The following is a 20,160-nucleotide window of genomic DNA, read 5'->3' as shown; positions in this document are numbered from 1 at the left end:
TTGTGTAACAAAGTTTACCAGAACAAAAATAATTTGATTTGTCCCTAAATGTACATTATGCACCATCTTCATAACCACCATACTCCATTTATTAATGACATTTTGTAAAAAAATAATTGAATTATGGCAATGGTCCATAATTCAAAAACAAAAATTGCCGAGAGGGACGACATGGATTTTACTCCATCATGGTTCAGTTAAGGTGATGCGATAGCTAGATTTGGTTTTCAACAATTAATGTAATTTTTATTTGTTATCCATTTTTAGAGAAATAAGGTCCGTGACAGTATGCCTTTAATAGCTAAATAATATGCTGGATTATAGATTGTAGGAATACATCCAATATACATATTGTAGTGATCTCGATTAGAAAATAATGCAATAAAATAGATGTTCGGGTAATTATGTCATTTAAAAATGGGATTATTTTTAGTATTTAATCAAAAATAAATATGTGAAAGCTGCATGACAATTCCAGATATCACAAGTAATTAAAACCTCCAACTGCAGTAGGGTATACATAAAATATAATCAGGAATATTGGTGGCTGCCACTGGTTTTGATGGTCCATTTTGAAAATCCGCATAGCTGATGGATTTGAAATTCCCGCATATGGTAACTTGAAAATACCCACACTCAGCATACAGGATTTCCCTCCAACAGTGATGTGCAGGACATTAAGTCATTACTTCATACAGGTGCAGTCATGTTGATTTTTCCTTCCTCAGACAGTGTATTTGTTTAATACTGATATTTCTTTATGAGCCTATTAAGGTCTTCATAATCTAGGGGTCAGTCAAGTATATGTGCTTCAATGGAATAAGTTTAAGGAGTTAACATACTCTGAATGTCCATGTTGTCTCTACATATACATCTGAGCACACACACCCATCTGACAGTAAATATCTTCAGGAGTATTATTTTTAAAACTCTTTTTTTTTCTTCAAATATGACATATTGCATTTTACAAAACTGTACACAATATATAACTTTGCCTTGTGAGGTGTGCATTATATTAGGTTGCACTGTAGAAACAACAGTTTCAGTGCGGTTGTCAGTTTATGTCAGAAGACACCAGATCCTGGTTGTCATAAAAAGACATGTATGAAGACATGATATTGTGTACCTTTTGAAAAATGTATGTTATCAGTATAGGTAACACTAAACCAAATAATTTCCGGCTGGGTCAGAGTTCGAGGTGCACCGAACTTTTGACAGAGAAGTTAACACCACAAGTCCTATGATTGGTTATAAATGTAAGTGTGTTGGTTGTAAAAACATTAGTTTCATCTGCGCTAAAAATGTCTGCAATTTTATTTTATCTAGTACCACTGTGTCAAGTAGCCTTGGCTTGGAACATGTATGGGGTAAATGTAAAAAAAAAGTACTCACATTTTGTGCGAAACTAGGGGTGTTGTAGAAACATCTGGTTATACCGAAAATGAGGCAAGAAAGGTACCATTTTCTTCAGTTAATACTTTGAGGTAGGGATTGTAGTACTGATATTTATAGGTCATAGTTTGGTTTGATACATTGCATATAGTGTTTTTAAACACAAACGTTAACATTGTCGCCTATGGGATTTTATTTGGTATAGTCCTATATACAAATAAATTATATAAATAAATAAATAAATAAATAAATAAATAAATGTATAAATAAATAAATAAATGTATAAATAAATAAATAAATAAATAAATAAATAAAATTATTGCTGTCATAATGGTGAATAATAGGTTCTGTTTTTCAATGGTTTAACATCCAGCTGTCGATGATGAACACCTCAATGTGTTCTAGTGATGTCGGTAAACAAAACAGACTTTATATTTATCCAAATAAACCGATCTGTGACTGTTGTGTTGTAGTACGTGCCATAAAACTTGTACGCGCATTCACCGCGAAGCTATGGCAGTATCATCTTTGAGTAAATAGCCATTTTTGTATGCTGCAGAAACAGTTTTACGAAAACACTTAGTCTGCGTTCAGTGCATAAATGACGTAGCGGTTGGACATTGTAACATGGTGGAGTCCTCCCGTCAATTGAACCCACATCTGAAGTTTAGCTAAGTAAACGAAACAGAACATTGGCTACGGTTGTCGTGATGTTTAATATATTTTAAATAATATTGTTTTGATTTGAGAGAGAGAGAGAGAGAGAGAGAGAGAGAGAGAGAGAGAGAGAGAGAGAGAGAGAGAGAGAGAGAGAGAGAGAGAGAGAGAGAGAGAGAGAGAGAGAGAGAGAGATAGAGAAATAGAGAGGGAGATAGAGACAGGGAGATAGAGACAGGGAGAGAGAAAGACAGAGAGACTGAGACAGAGAAAGAGATACAGAGACACACACACACACAGAGAGAGAGAGAGAGAGAGAGAGAGAGAGAGAGAGAGAGAGAGAGAGAGAGAGAGAGAGAGAGAGAGAGGGAGGAGATAGAGAAATAGAGAGGGAGATAGAGACAGGGAGAGAGATAGAGACAGACAGAGAGACAGAGAAAGAGATACAGAGAGAGAGAGAGAGAGAGACAGAGAGACAGAGAGAGAGACAGAGACAGACAGACATACAGAGACAGAGGGAGAGACAGAAATAGAGAGAGACATGGAAAGAGACAGAGAGAGGGAAGGGAGGGAGAGAAAAAGACAGACAAATAGAGAGATAGAAATGTATAGAGACGAAGAGAGAACGTTAGACTGAGACAGAGAGCGAGAGGTATAGAGATAGACAAACATTAACAGATAAATTTAGGGAGAGACAATAAAAAGAGGGGCAAGGAATTCACTGCCGCTATAATCAAATGCACTTTACCACAGAACGGACAGCGTATACCCCAATCCCTGACAGACCCCCGTAGCCGTGGGGTACTGATTGTGGCGGAGGGAAAAAGTCCACTGTGGGCATTCGCACCTCACACGAGCGCTCTACCATTGAGCTGGACCCTACACCTGGTTTCCTAGGAAACGAAGAAGGATCCTCCATCTCCATATGTATCCATGAAAGTCTGATCACCACACATGCTGAAACGTCTTGAACTGTATGCACCGTGACGTTAGACACCTATGTAAATACGTTAGACTATTTACAGTAAAAACAAGGCCTAAAGGAAACACACGTTACGATTTGAACTTAAAAACAAAAACAAATACCACAACGCCAAGGACGTCAGAGATATAAACGAATCGGTTCAATAGGTTCGAATTCACTCAATAATACACAGTTTAAGCCGAATATATAAAAATGTTTTTATCTCTCAGTCACTTGAACATTTTCTAAAAACAGTGACAGACCCTAGTTTTTAAACACTATCACGTATTTTTCACTGTTAGAGAAATGTTTGGTCATTTAAATTTTTAAGTTACTGGCATTTTATTATTTAGAATATCCACTTTCTTACATCCGAAGTGTGTCTGGTCATTCTCATTTTGTTTAATACCCGGAAGTATATTTTTTACAATTCTTAAAAAAAAGCATTTACCTCTGATAAATAGAGTATGATGCATGAGTGGCCGTTACATACCATTTATCTCACAACGAATTATTTTAAAATGTGTCTAACGAGCGAAAGCGAGTTTGGTACGCTTTTAAACAACGAGTTGTGAGATAAATGGTATTTGACGACACGAATGTATTGTTCTGTTTCTTACATATCCTCGAAAACCAGGTTTTAAGCAACTTTTAACATATTTTTCGACTACAAGATATTTACAACCCTTTGCACTTGTAGCTGACTTACACGTCACAGGTTAACTATACGTTACAGTCTAATCGATTTATATCGTGCTGTTTTTCGATGGATATATGGCATTGGTGACCTGGTCATCACCTAGGAGCAGCCAGTCGTGTATCTTGAAATTGTTAACACACGTACGTGGTAAAGAGGGCATGTGTTATCATAAATAACGCATGGTGTTCTCACCAACGGGTGTGTAAGAAACGACGGTTATCGAGCCAAGCTCTAGTGTATTTTTTTAGAAGATATTTTATTCGTTTAAACATCATAGGCTTCACTTTTAGTCTATTTTAACTTACCGATTTGTAGATTTAAAAAAAAAAAATGTTTTGTTTCACGACCCCACTAGAGCACATTGACTTATCGGCTATTGGATGTCAAACATTTGGTCATTATAAAATATAGTCTCAGAGAGAAAACCTGATATATTTTTCCATTAGTAGCAAGGGATATTTTATATGCACCATCCCACAGACAGGATAGCACATACCACGGGGTTTGATATACTAGTTGTGATGCACTGGCTAGAACGAGAAATAGCCCAATGGGCCCACCGAAGGGGATCGATCCCAGACTGACCGCGAATCCAGCGAGCGCTCTACCACTGGGCTAGGCCGCGCCCCGATTTGTAAATAAAAGTCACTGAGCCTAATTTCAACCCGTATATAATGAACACTAAGTTCAGTTAAATCTACAAATCTGTAACACATGTGGATCAAGTTACAATGGAGATAAACAAGCCTATCTGACGTTGAAACGGGAAAATTAACTTTAAAAAGTAAACGAAAGCTCGTCTCCATAACCCTAACTTCTCAGAGGTACATGCGTTTTAAAAAATATGGAAAAAATGTACTTCGTGGTATTAAAAACAGCAGGATGACCAGAAACATGTCTGATATACAGAAATGTAAATCTAAGAAATATCTTAGTTTAGTTATCTAAAACGGCTCAAGTAGTGAAACATGTGCCGTAGTGTTTTAAACTTAGTGTCTGTATCTTTAACGAAACATTATCTGAAATAATATCGCATCGCCCTTGCAAGTCGCTTTGCTTTGCACTGTAAGATAGCAAAGTTGCGAGAGTTTCGTAAAAAAAATGCCACACAATTTCTGGCCGCTTCAGAGATTCGTCTACGTTAATGTTTCTCTGCTTTTGGTATTAAATTATTCGGATGTAAACTTTAATAGACGATTTTTCGCAGCCATTATACCATCTGATAAAAACATATCTTCGCCAGAGATGCACATCTTCAACGAAGCTACTCACGACGCTCATGACAACTGTCGATCATACCCACAACCCCCCCCCCCCCCCATCAGTAAATAGCCTGGATACAGTCTAATTCGGCAAGGGACGTTACTCTTCGCGCACATGCACAATGGGAATGTAAAAGACCTTTATTACTTACAAGTTGTTGCTAGGAATATCGTTCTGTTCACACCCTTGCGCACATCTAAATGTTAGATCTCCATTGTTTGTTCATGGAAGCTGTATAAACCAATTGTTTTTTAAAACAACCCGATCTATGAATGGTGTATTACAGCGCGTGCCATAAAACTTGTGCGTGCGTTCACCGTGACGCTATGGCGGTATGCTCTTTGAGTAAAAAGCTATAAAAAGCTTTCAACACATGTAATGTGGGGGCGTGCGCTACAACAGCTTGTTCTGAATGTGCACGTAAAGCCTTATGACCTGATCTGTAATGTGGCAGTCCTCCGACAGACAGGTGGAATCGTGGAGTGTGTTCAGGTGGACGAGTGCTCGCGGTCGTTTTGATAAGACTAGTGTTTGATTACAACGTTTGATGCATGTGATGTGATAGAACTGCACCAGTCAATCTTTTACGAATAAAATTAGTGAGTCAAGACTGCTTTCATTAACAACCATCATAACTTCCTTTGGAACCTGTTTTGTGTCGATATACGATGCTGAGTATGCTACTGAAAGATTTGAAATTGTCATGTATACATATCCAACCAGTTCACCACAACTGGACAAAGGCCGTGGTATGTGCTTTCCTGTCTGTGGGAAAGTGCATATAAAAGATTACAAAAAAAAATAACGGGTTTTCTCGGATGACTACGTATCATAATTTTAAATGGTTGACATCCAATAGACAATGATTCATTAATTAATTTGCTCTAGTGGTGTCGTTAAACAAAACAAGTTTGCTGGACTTTTTATCATGTTATCGACTAACAGAGACTTTTTAACGATTGTAATTACATATCAAATATGTTTTTCTGCATAACATATTAGTGGCTGTATATTAAACGTGTTTCTGATCGTACTAATATTTGTACTAGGTTAAATTTCATTTTATTTCAAAAAATATAATTTTTTCATACGTACGAAATTATTTGAAGACAAAATCCAGTTTGGGCTTCTTACAAATATTAAGACGACCAGAAACACATTGAATATACAGACACTGATATTCTAAACAAGAAAATATATTTAATATGTAAGTTTAATCGTAGAAATATGTTATTAGTTGGAAACATCTTACAATGCAGCAAACTCAGGAATGTCCCTTTAATTACGGTTTCAATATGGCTTTCCCTATTTATTATATTTTCGGCCATTACAATTTCTGTTCCTGACTAAATTACGCACTACGTACAACGAAACTAGTAGGTACACACAGAACGCTGCAAGCCATGCAATGCTGTCATACGTTTTTCCATCTCTAGGGATGTACTGTTTAAAGTTTGTTTTGTTTAACGACACCACTGGAGCACATTGATTAATTAATCATCGGCTATTGGATTTCAAACCTTTCACTTTTAACTGAAATAACTTTTGTTGTTTCTGTAGATCAATATATTTCATTGCTATATCTATAATAACACGTTTTCGTCCTAGAGTTTATAAAATATGACCGCTGTATACTTCGAGATGTACCAAAAGGGGAGCATTTCTCATTTCGTCAGTATGTATGCAACACGCATGATATGACCTTCACTTCTAGATGAATTAATAAATATCGTTTTTATTCCAATAATTATTGGAGTTGACCTCCCACCAAACCCCATTATGACACTGCATAACCTAGCAGTCGCATCAGCTCTGATTCCACCACCACCAACAAAAACAAAAACAACGACAACTCTTTTCAACTGACCTATAATATTTGATTTGGCCGAGGGTCGCGACGTAGCCCAGTGGTACAGCATTCGCTTGATGCGCGGTCGGTCTGGGATCGATCCCCGTCGGTGGGCCCATTGAGCTATTTCTCGTTCCAGCCAGTGCACCACGACTGGTACATCAAAGGTCGTGGTGTGTACTACTCTGTCTGTGGGATGGTGCATATAAAAGATCCCTTGCTGCTAATCGGAAAGAGTAGCCCATGAAGTGGCGACAGCGGGTTTCCTATCTCAATATCTGTGTGGTCCTTAACCATATGTCTGACGCCATTTAACCGTAAATAAAATGTGTTGAGTGCGTCGTTAAATAAAATGTGTTTCTTTCTTTGTTTTGAATTGGCCGCGATAGTGGTGTGATACCTTTTGATCGCCCAGTGTTTGCAGCAGCTTAAAATGCACTTATATTCCCAGGGTTACTTATATTCCCAGGGTTACTAATTTCAGTGGCATTAAATCTATATATAATAGTATTACACTCAACGCTAATCCCTAAATGGGAAGGGTTGACCACCTATCCCTTTCATGATAATCTCCGCCCAATGATTCGGCGACCTCTTGCTGCCTCTGCTAATGGATTGCAATCCTCTGTTATCTACCTAATATACATCTGTACTCAGGAATATCCGTTTAATATCAAATAATATTAAACAGCTATTCGCGAGTAAAGATGGATATTACGAAGATAACAGTAGGATTGAAATCCCCCGATGAAGTCAGCGAGAGGTTGCCGAAACGTTGAGCGTAAATTGTGATGAAAGCTATGAATGATTAATCTAGTTCTGTGTGTCCATTGTGAATTACGGCAAGATGTTAGATTCCCGGAAGGCAAGCGAGCGATTTTAAATCCGAAATAAGGCAATTGTAATTCAGGCCAGTGACGGGTGTTGCTCGTGGTAATAAGATTCTGGAATTACATTAACACTCATCGCCTTATTTGTATACGCTGGCCGACTTTGTCCGTATAAAACTTGTTAAGAATCCATAAGCTGTATTCACACGTGTACATGTAACAGATAAAAGTCTACCTCCAATGAGGGGATTCGAACCACGGTATCTCAGTACGAGAGTCCAGCGCTCTACTAACTGAGTTAATAGGGAAATTCCCACTAGCTGCTGCCAGTAAGAGCACTTTATACCAACAGTTTAACTAAACCACATCCCGAAGTGTTAGCTATACCGGTATAGCGAAATGGTCTCGTTCACACTTGCATTTTAAACTGGTTTACTTATACCAGTTTACCGAAGTGTTTTAATTATACGGGTACAGCGAAATAATCGCATTCACACTTACATTTTAAACTGGTTTAGTTATACCAGTTTAATTAAACTAGTTTCAAGCGTAATTATAAACGCAGCTATGGTAGCAGTAAAATGTTTGTTTCCAGGCACGTGTTCAGTAGGGGGGTGGGGGGGGGGGATTCAGGGGGGGTCGAAACTCCTGTGGTTATTATCTGTATGTATTTATGTAATGCGTATTTTCCTTTTTGTCATGATTTTAGCAGGTTGTTGTGGTTCCTGTGGTTATTTGTATGTATTTTTGTAAAAACAATTAAAAAAAATTAATCGTTATTATTTTTTTCGCAGACTTCTGTGGTTCCTGGTGGTTGTCAGTTGTATGTGTGTGATGGGTTACCAGATTATCGACCGCATCATCTATTACAATGACTTCCCTATCACAGTCAACGTACACGTCAACTTCAACACGTCACTGTCCTTCCCCTCGGTGACGCTGTGCAATCAAAACACATTCAGGTAAATGTAACAGTGACGTCATTACCTGTCCAGGGGCGGGACGTAGCCCAGTGGTAAAGCGCTCGCTTTATGCGCGGTCGGTTTGGGATCGATCCCCGTTAGTGGGCCGATTGGGCTATTTCTTGTTCCAGCCAGTGCACGACGACTGGTATACCGAAGGTCGTGGTATGTGCTATCCTGTCTGTGGGATGGTGCCTATAAAAGATCCCTTGCTGTTAATCGAAAAGAGTAGCCCATGAAGTGGCGACAGCAGATTTCCTCTCTCAGTACCTGTGTGGTCCTTAACCATATGTCTGGCGCCATATAACCGTAAATAAAATGTGCTGAGTGCGTCGTTAAATAAAACATTTCCTTCCTTCATTACCGGAGTGCGCACCCCACCGTTTTAAATAAATGTTAAAGGTAAATTTGATTTTGCTTAATGATACCACTAGAGCACTTTGTTTAATTAGTCATTGGCTGCTGAATGTCAAATATTTGGTAATTCTGTCAAATAGTCTTATGAGGAAAGCTGAAGCATTTGTTTTGACATTAGCTTAAAGGGATATTGTACATGAATGTTCCCGATTGACAGGACAGCACATACCATGGCCTTTGATATACCAGTTGCTTGGAACTGGTTCACAAAAAGATGTTCACATTGTTTTATGTTTTCTGTTTTGTTCTAAAATGCAGGAACCGAAAAATAATTGCAATCAAATGATATAACTAAATTTAATTGTATAATTGACAAACATATGTATGAATTATAATATTTTTTCTTGTTTAATTTATTAGTTCAAGGACGCTGTCTCGGCATAGGCGTATGGGCTCCCGTTTTAGTAGGAGGGCAGGCTGGTATTGCTCGAATTAAACGAATATGCCCGAATCTGGATAACAACGTGTATTTATACATGTATAAGCATTACTACCAAACAGCTGCATAGGGTTAGAAACGAATCACTACGCTCTACAGAAGAAGGAAATGATGTTTTATTTAACGACGCACTCAACACATTTTATATACGGTTTTATGGCGTGAGGCATATGGTTAAGAACCACACAGACATTGAAAGAGGAAACCCGCTGTCGCCACTTCATGGGCTACTCTTTCCAATAAGCAGCAAGGGATCTTTTATAAGCAGCGTCCTACAGACAGGGTAGCACATACCGCGGCCTTTGAAATACCAGTCGTGGTGCACTTGCTGGAACGAGAAATAGCCCAATGGGCCCACCGACAGGACGCGCAGGGTTGTCAGATAGAGACAGTAAAGTTTGGTTTGTTTAACGACACCACTAGAGCACATTGATTCATTAATCATCGGCTATTGGATGTCAAACATTTGGTAATTTTGATATATAGTCATCAGAGGAAAACCACTACATTTTGTTCTAATGCAGCAAGGGACAGACAGGATAGCACATACCACCGCCTTTGATATATCAGTCGTGGTGCACTGGCTGGAACGAGAAATAGCCCTATGGGCCCACCGACGGGGATCGATACCAAACCAAGCGAGTGCTTTACCACTGGGCTACGTCTCGCCCGATATAGAAATAGTGTAATATATAAATATATGCATGTATTTCCCAACAGCCTTTGTCTTCGTGTAACAGATGATGTTTTAATCTTTAACAATTATGTTTCTCTTTTAACCTTGATGGAAGGTTCCTGCCAGTCTCAGACGCACGCTATGCGTTACTTCGCTGACCGTTCCGTTAATGATGCGGTTAACGGTATAATGTTCGTGTCAGGGCTGTATTTACTGACCGAGTAAAGTAGTTCTAATAGAACGTAGCTATAAATATATTAGAGATAATTAAACAGTTCGTGGTCTAATCATTATGCGGGACCGACAGCTAGTCATCTGGTTTATGTATAGCTAGTGATGTAGGCATCTCGAACAATGAATTCAGAAAATCATCATAACGGTTTCATGAAAGGTGCCTCTATTGAGATAGTCCGCCCTACTCAGGCCAAACCAAAACGTGTAGTTACCTCTTGAACACGTATGGTGCACTGGCTGGAACGAGAAATAGCCCAATGGTCTCACCGACGGGGATCGATCGCAGACCGATCGCGCATCAAGTGAGCGCTTTACCACTGGGCTACGTTCCGCTCCCGTTGACGCTTCAACTTCAGTGAAAAGATAGACCGGTGTGCTTCACAACATTCATCTGTCCAAGACGGAATGTGTTTCCGTTTTCCGTAAGCGTCTTGGTAAACAGCGGCTCGTAGACTGGTCGATTTACTCCGCTCATTTTACAGGTCATTAACAAGCTACGTGCAGCGCATTTTAAACATCATTATGTAGTCAAAGTAAACTAACAGTATCCACGAAGGACGTCTTGGATGGAAAAAAGATGCTTTGGTTTGACGTCCGAAATGGGAAGTGGGATGTAGATCGGTGGTACATGTAATTGTTCATTCACACTAAATCAGGTTCCATGACCGACGTTGTTTACATTTTTGTTGATGGTGGTGGTGTTCTTGTTGCTCCTCTCTCTCTCTTTCTCTCTCTCTCTCTCTCTCTCTCTCTCTCTCTCTCTCTCTCTCTCTCTCTCTCTCTCTCTCTCTCTCTCTCTCTCTCTCTCTCTCTCTCTTGGTTTGGTGGGGGGGGGGGGGGGGGGCGTAGCCCAGAGTTAAAGAGCGTTTGCTTGATGCGCGATCGGTTTGGGATCGATTCTCGTCGGTGGGCCGATTGGGCTATTTCTCGTTCCAGCCTTCGCACCACGACTGGTATACATAAAAGGCCGTGGTACGTACTATCCTGTTTGTGGGATAGTGCCTATTAAAGATCTCTTGCTACTAATGGGAAAATGTAGCGGGTTTCCTCTCTAAGACTATATGTCAAAATTACCAAATGTTTAACATCCAATAGCCAATATTTAATAAAATCAAAGTGCTCTAGTGGTGTCGTTAAGCAAAACAAACTTGTCACGAATGACAAAACTATTGTGGTGCCCATTTCAAGTGCTGGTCCATGCGCCATTTTTGTCCTTGCTAAAATATTTCCTGGGTCCGTCTTTGAATGTTGTGCAGTGTATGTTCATCTATGACATCTAAGCGTTGCTCAATGAGCTCAAGAGCGCGTATTGTGTAATATGAGATGACTGCCACTTCCACAATCATACATCATCCCTACTTCGTCTGTAGGAAGACTGCCACTCTTGGGATGACAGATCCGCCTTTCCCCAACATGATGCATTCTACTTCATCTGTAGGACGGCCACTACAGGAATGATGGGTCAGTCTCTCCCCAATATGATGCATTATCCCTACTTTGTCTGTAGGAGGACTGCCACTCTTGGGATGACGGATCCGCCTTTCCCAAACATGATACATTCTACTTCATCTGTAGGACGGCCACTACAGGAATGATAGGTCAGTCTCTCCCCAACATGGTGCATCATCCCTACTTCGTCTGTAGGAGGACTGCCACTTTTGAGATGACAGATCCGCCTTTCCCCAAAATGATACATTCTAATTCATCTCTAGGACGGCCACTACAGGAATGATAGGTCAGTCTCTCCCCAGCATGATGCATCATCCCTACTTCGTCTGTAGGAGGACTGCCACTCTTGGCAGCCCAGGTCATCCTATCCACTATGTGATACATTATCCGTACTTCATCTGTAGGAGGACTGTTACTCTAGCGACGACAGGTGAGCTTCTCTCAAAGATGATACATCATTCCTACTTCGTCTGTATGATGGCTGCCACTATTAGGATGACAGAAGGTCGGCCTCTCCGCAAGGTGATACATGATTCCCAGTGTGTCTGTAGGATGACTGCCACTATTAGGATGACAGAAGGTCGGCCTCTCCGCAAGGTGATACATGATTCCTAGTGTGTCTGTAGGATGACTGCCACTATTTGGATGACGGGTCAGTCTCTCTCCAAGTGTATGTCATCCTTTCTTCTCTGTAGGAGGACTGCCAGTTATCACGAATCCGTCCTACTTCAAGACTCATTCCTAATTCGCCTGTAGGATGACAGCCACTTCCCAGGACGATCTAATATCATCCCCTCTCAACATGTAGGTAGTACTAAAAAAAAACCTTCCAGCTGAGTTAAAGTTGGAGGTGCACCGAAATTTTGATAGAGAAGTTAACACCGCAAGTCCTGTGATTGGTGATAAATGTGAGTGTGTTGGTTGTAAAAAAAAATAGTTTCATCTGGGCAAGAAATGTATGCAGTTGTACTTCATCTAGTTCGACTGTGTCAAATAGCCTTGGAGGCCGGACGTAGCCCAGTGGTAAAGTGCTCGTTTGATATGAGGTCGTTGTGGGAACGATCCCCATCGGTGGGCCCATTGGTCTATTTCTCGTTCCAGCCAGTGCACCACAACTGGTATATCAAAGGCACTGGTATGTGCTATCCTGTCTGTGGGAAAGTGCATATAAAAGATTCCTTGCTGCTTTAGGAAAGATTTAGCGGGTTTCCTCTGATGACTACGAGTCAGAATTACGAAATGTCTGACATCAAATAGCCGATGATTAATTAATCAATGCGCTCTAGTGGTGTCGTTAGACAAAACAAACTTTGTGTCAAGTAGCCTTGTGCTTGAAACATTTACTCAAATTGTGTGCGGAACTAGGGTTGTCATAGGTCTACGCTACCCGTTATCTCCGAAAGAAACAGCTTGATCCCCGATTTGTTTCTGACTCACTATAAGCGCGAGAGGTGGTAGTATTTATATATGAAATCAATGTGCTCTAGTGGTGTCGTAAAACAGAACAAACTTTAAAAACAAACTTTATTTACATCCGTGGTGTTTATGTCGATTGATACGCTGCAGGTAGCAGATCGAGTTTTAACCACATATGTTACCTTTGTCGACTATGGGATTTGATTTGGTGGTGTACACTCTGTTGGACAGCTGCCTATAGGTTCCATTAGACCAAATCAATTCCTATTGCCGATAATGTTAACGTTTACTAATAAAACTGATAAAGCAGCGTTTCAACACACCCAGGAAGTACAGCAATAGAAAGTGTGGCACCTCACATCTAATCTAGCTGCAAGACAATGGGGGGTCACGTATTATTTAAGAGATTTAATTTATGTTTTTAATAGCAACCGTCATTTTTGCTGAAAATTGCAGTTCCATTTTTGGGGGTACCCCGCATTAGTTTCAACCTCTGGTATATACTGCATAACAACTGTATAACAAATAAAAGTGTATTTATTTATTGTCAATGGATAGTAGTATTTGCACAAATAATCAATGTCACATATTACTACCAATCACACCCACAGCTGCTTTAACTCCGTAAATATTTGACGGTGTATGTCGAACTTTGACACGGTACTCTCTTCTTTGGTACTATGCAACCACCACTGTGACAGGTGTCATAACAAATTACAGCAACGAGAAGCGATTATATAATTATTTTGAAGTTTAAAAAGTACACATGTACACAAGCTGTACTCTCTGCAAATTATGCAGCGCCGGATCCAGAAAATCCATTTAGGGGGGGGGGGGGGGGGGGACTCAGTGACATGAGGTGAAATGCCAAGGGAACTTTTGGGGAGGTTTGGAGGGGGATCGTAAAAAAAAAAAAATTAATATATAATAAAATTATAACTATCACAAAATTTAGGGGAGGGCCCTCCCCCCCCCCCCCCACCTCTAGATCCGCCTCTGTTATGGGAATGTTTCAAGCATGTTTTAAATGCAATTTCTGATTTAAATGAATTTCAGGGCGACAGCGGCCACCTCAGAGAAGCGATATCGCCTGATAGAGGAGATGTTCTCTAAAGGTCACAAGTTAAACATATCAGTCCTCGACTCGTTCAACGCAACCGCCGTGACCCTCGATGACCTTTATATTTCCGCCGCTCACAGGAAAGAAGATCTAATTGTCAGGTATAATACAGTGCATTATTATTTCAGTACATACACTAAGTAGCGCAGTACAGTACACTACACTGACTAGGCCTACAGTACAATACAGTACAGCTCAGTGCAGTACAGTTTAGTACAATATAATAAAACACAGTACAATACAGCACAGTATAGTGCAGTACAGGACAGTACAATGCAGGACAGTACAACGAAGCACAGTATAGTGCAGTACAGGACAGTACAATACAGCACAGTAGGCCGCAATACAGCACAGTGTATTGCAGTACAGGACAGTATAATACAGCACAGTAGGCTGCAATACAGCACAGTATAATGCAGTACAGGACAGTATACTGCAGCACAATATAGTGCAGTACAGGGCAGTATAATACAGCACAGTACAATACAGCACAGTAGGCTGCAATACAGCACAGTATAGTGCAGTACAAGACAGTATAATACAACACAGTACAATACAGCACAGTAGGCTGCAATACAGCACAGTATAGTGCAGTACAGGACAGTATAATAGCACAGTACAATACAGCACAGTAGGCTGCAATACAGGACAGTATAGTGCAGTACAAGACAGTATAATACATCACAGTACAATACAGCACAGTAGGCTGCAATACAGCACAGTACAGTGCAGTACAGGACAGTATAATAGCACAGTACAATACAGCACAGTAGGCTGCAATACAGCACAGTATAGTGCAGTACAAGACAGTATAATACAACACAGTACAATACAGCACAGTAGGCTGCAATACAGCACAGTATAGTGCAGTACAGGACAGTATAATAGCGCATTACAATACAGCACAGTAGGCTGCAATACAGCACAGTATATTGCAGTACAGGACAGTACAATACAGCACAGTATAGTGCGGTACAGTACAGTACAATACAGCACCGTACAGTATAGTACAACAGGGCACACTATAGTACAGTACAGTATAGTGTAGTACAGGGCAGTACAATACAGCACCGTATAGTATAGTACAACAGGGCACACTATAGTACAGTATAGTGTAGTACAGGACAGTACAGTATAGTACAACAGGGAACACTATAGTACAGTACAATATAGTGTAGTACAGGACAGTACAATACAGCACAGTGCAGTATAGTACAACAGAGCACAGTATAGTACAGTACTATGTTTACCCTTCTTCTTTTTCCTCTGTATATCTTTGTGAGTATCTATATTTAATTTTTCTCTCAGTCGTTCTCTGTTTTAGTTATTAATTTAAAATGTATGTACCTTCTGCAGCGAACCTGTTTTCTGTTTTGACAGCTGTAAGTGGCAAGGGGAAGAGTGTGGACCACAAAACTTCACTGACATTTTAACCGACCATGGCATGTGTTACACCTTTAACTCTGAACACTTCCATGTTAGCTCAACAGGTAACATTTTTGTTTTGCCGTACACATATCCATTAATGTTCAAACACAATATGATATATCTGTAATTGGAAGATCTTTCCAAAACATTATTCTGTTCTATTCTATTCTATTCTATTCTATTTCAACACATTTGTAAGAACGAATCTGATTGAATCTCTATTACACAATTCAGGTGGTAAAATCACCGTTTTACTGGTCGCAAATTGTCTGGCAGAAATACTACTACTATTATTATTATTGTTATTATTATTATTATTATTATTATTAATTATTATTATCATTATTAGCATCATCATCGTCATCATTATTATATCATCATCATCATCATCATCATCGTCATCATCACCATTATTATTATTATTATTATTATTATTATTATAGGTTCTGACTATGGACTAAAACTGACGCTTAACGTAGAGCAGTATGAATACATGCCGGGACCTCATAATTCCGCAGGAGCAAAATTGTTACTCCACGACCACAAAGAGTTCCCCAAAGTACATGAACTGGGTCTGGCTATATCAACGGGATCCCACACGTTTATTGGTATACAGCTGGTTTCCGTGAGTATTTAGTATGATAATTCATTCTGTGCAGTTTATTTTGTCATTATCTGTTAGGTTTCAGTCACATGTTATCGGTGGTTAGTGTTTTAGAAGTATTTCAATGGCCATGTAAACGTACATCCACAACTAGCGGGGCAGGACGTAGCTCAGCGGTCGGTCTGGGATCGATCCCTGTTGCTGGACCCATTGGGCTATTTGTCACTCCAGCTAGTGCACCAAAAAGAAATGAAGGAAATGTTTTATTTACGACGCACTCAACACATTTTAAGCTAGTGCACCACGACTGGTATATCAACAGATCGAGAACTTGGAGAAGCCCCATGTTAATTAACAGGTGATTGCTGTGTTCTGAGCGGGTTTCTCCGCTAATTCTCTTCACTATATGACTGTTATTGCCTTGAACAGATCGTGAACTTGGAGAAGCCCCACGGTGATTGTGACAGCGAGATGTCGCCCTACTACAGCGTGTACAGGTGTATGTTGTGTCCTGAGCGGTTTTCTGCTCTAATTCTGTTCACTGTTATTGCCTCGAACAGATCAAGAACTTGGAGAAGCCCCACGGTGACTGTGGCAGCGCGATGTCGCCCTACTACAGGGTGTACTCCACCGACTCCTGCCAGCTCGTGTGTGCCGTCAAGTACATGACGGAAGAATGCGGCTGTCGGCATCACTTCATGCCGCACATCGAAGGTAAGGTCTAGAAATATTAAATCTAGAGGTCATAACTTTATGACGCACATCGAAGGTAAGGTCTAGAAATATTAAATATACAGGTCATCACTTAATGCCGTACATCGAAGATAAGGTCTAGAAATATTTAATCTAGAGGCCATCACTTCATGACGCACAGCCAGGGTCAGGTCTACAAATATGAACACTAGAAATTATTACGTTATGCCGCACATACAATGTAAGGTCTAGTAATATTAAAACTCTAGCTTATCACCTTATGTCGCACATCCAGGGTATGGTCTAAAAATATAAAATCTAGAGGTCATCACTTTATGCCGCAATTCCAGGGTAAGATCTAGACATATTTAATCTGCAGCTCATCACTTCATGCCGCACATCCAGGATAACGTATAGAAATATTAAATCTATAGGTCATCACTTCATGCCGCACATCACGGGTGAGGTCAAGAACTATTGACAGTAGAGGTCATCACTTATGCCATACTTTCAGGAAAAGGTCTAGAAATGTTAAATTTATAAGTCATCACTTTACGCCGCACATCCAGGGTAAGGTCTAGAACTATTAAATATACAGGTCGTCACTTCATGCCGCACATCCAGGGTAAAGTATAGAAATATTAAATATACAGGTCATCACTTCATGCCACACATCCAGAGTAAGGTCTAGAAATATTAAATATACAGGTCATCACGTATGCCATACATTCAGAAAAGGTCTAGAAATATTAAATTTAGAAGTCATCACTTTATGCCGCACATCTAAGGTAAGGTCTAGAACTATTAAATATACAGGTATTCACTTCATGCCGCACATCCAGGGTGAGGTCAAAAACTATTGACAGCAGGGTTCATCACTTATGCCATACTTTCAGGAAAAGGTCTAGAAATGTTAAATTTATAACACATCACTTAATGCCGCACATCCAGGGTAAGGTCTAGAACTATTAAACATACAGGTCATCACTTCATTCCACACATCCAGGGTAAGGTTCAGAAATAATAAATGTAGTGGACATCACTTTACAACATTGTATATTATGTTTTCTTTGGATGTTAAATGGACATTCCTCAGTTTGCTACAATTTTTAAGATGTTATCGACTAACAGAGACTTTTTAACGGTTATAATTAAATATCAAATATATTTTTCTGCATAAAATATTAGTGGCTGTTTATTAAACGTGTTTCTGGTCGTTGTAATATTTGTACTAGGTTAAAGTTCATTTTATTTCCTAAAACATTTTTTTCGTCCAGTTTTGGCTTCTTATAAATATTAAGATGATCGGAAACACATTGAATATACAGAGACTGATATTCTAAACAAGAAAATATATTTAATATGTAAGTTTAATCGTAGAAATATTTTATTAGTCGGAAACATCTTACAATGCAGCAAACTCAGGAATGTCCCTTTAAGAGAAATATCTTACAATGCAGCAAACTCAGGAATGTCACTTTAAGAGAAACATCTTACAATGCAGCAAACTCAGGAATGTCCCTTTAAGAGAAACATCTTACAATGCAGCAAACTCAGGAATGTCCCTTTAAGAGAAACATCTTACAATGCAGCAAACTCAGGAATGTCACTTTAAAGGGACATACCCTAGTTTTTTAAACACTAAGGTATTTGTTTCACTAGTATAGCCGTTTATAATCATTGAGATCAAACATTACTTATATTTTATTGTTTAGATTATCCATTTCCATACAGCAGAAGTGTTTCTGGTCATCCTGGTGTTTCTAATACTACAAAATGCATTTTCATATTTTTTTAAAACGCACTCGAGTCTGAGAAGTAACGGTTATGGAGTCGCGTTTTAGTCTATTTTTAAGGGTATGTCAATGTCACAGACTCTTGTTTCACTCTGCTGTATCCAAATGCTTTACAGGTTTTTATATTAACCAAAGTTAGTGTTCATTTTTACGGGTTGAAACAAAGAGTCTAGGTGAAAAATATATTTTAGTGTTTAAAAACTAGGGTCTGTCCCTTCAACACATTTATTATTTCTATTTATACTTTAACAATATTGTATATACAGAACTATAGTGATGGAAAGAAATAAGGGAACACATGAACAGTAATAGCAATTATTGTCTGCAACCAAAACCCTCGAGGCGGGAGGTACCCCAGTGGTAAAGCTTTTGCTTGATGCGCGGTCGGTCTAGGATCGATACCCGCCAGTGGACCCATTGGGCTATTTCTCGTTCCAGCCAGTGCTCCACAACTGGTGTAACAAAGGTCGTGGTATGTACTATCCTGTCTGTTGGATGGTGCATATAAAAGATCCCTTGCTGCTAATCGAAAAGAGTAGCCCATGAAGTGGCGACAGCTTAACCATATGTCTGACGCCATATAACGATAAATGAAATGTGTTGAGTGTGTCGTTAAATAAAAAATTTCCTTCCTTCCTTCCAAAACCTTCATCCCTACTATCAACCGTGTTACTGGCAGTCAAACTGAAATTACTGATATTTAATCTCACATCACATATCTGTATTTCATGCAGGCATAACTACTCTAGTATTGACAAAATTTAGTTTTGTTTAACGACACCACTGGACCACACTGATTAATTAATCATCGGCAATTGGATGTCAGACATTTGGTCATTCTGACTCGTAGTCATCAGAAGAAACCTGCTACATTTTTCCTAATGCAGCAAGGTATCGTTTATATGCACCTTCCCACAGACAGGAAAGCACATACCACGGCCTTTGTCCAGTTGTGGTGCACTGGTTGGAACGAGAAAAACCAATCAGCTGAATGGATCCACTGAGGTGGTTCGATCCTGCGACGCAACCACCTCAAGCGAGCATTCAACTAACTGAGCTAAATACCGCCCCCAGTCTAGTATTGAAATATATTTAGCCACAAATACCAAATGTTCCTTCATTTTCGAATTATTTCCATCAATATATTTTAAAGCTGCAATGTCGTCTTAGATTCCTGTACTATCATTTATTGGAGGACAAAACAACCACGGCCACAGGTTTAATAATGTTAGGTATTTTCCTTTCAAGGATATCATATCTTGCCTTGAAAG

At 39.5% G+C, this 20,160-nt stretch overlaps 1 protein-coding gene across 1 annotated transcript in view; it reads left to right on the top strand.

Annotated features, from left to right (window-relative positions):
• LOC121390344 overlaps positions 1-20,160 on the top strand; it is a 38,101-nt gene that overhangs the window by 8,905 nt on the left and 9,036 nt on the right. The window contains exons 2-6 of the mRNA XM_041522136.1: positions 8,450-8,617; positions 14,305-14,469; positions 15,749-15,858; positions 16,240-16,421; positions 16,961-17,114. Of these exons, the coding sequence (XP_041378070.1) occupies positions 8,450-8,617; positions 14,305-14,469; positions 15,749-15,858; positions 16,240-16,421; positions 16,961-17,114 (779 nt within the window). The remainder of the gene's footprint in view (positions 1-8,449; positions 8,618-14,304; positions 14,470-15,748; positions 15,859-16,239; positions 16,422-16,960; positions 17,115-20,160) is intronic.

Source organism: Gigantopelta aegis, chromosome 15 (genome assembly GCF_016097555.1).
Source record: "Gigantopelta aegis isolate Gae_Host chromosome 15, Gae_host_genome, whole genome shotgun sequence".
In the NCBI taxonomy this organism is placed as follows: Eukaryota; Metazoa; Mollusca; class Gastropoda; order Neomphalida; family Peltospiridae; genus Gigantopelta; species Gigantopelta aegis.
The sequence above is the reverse complement of the archived record's forward strand: the minus strand, read 5'-3'. Positions and strand labels throughout refer to the sequence as shown.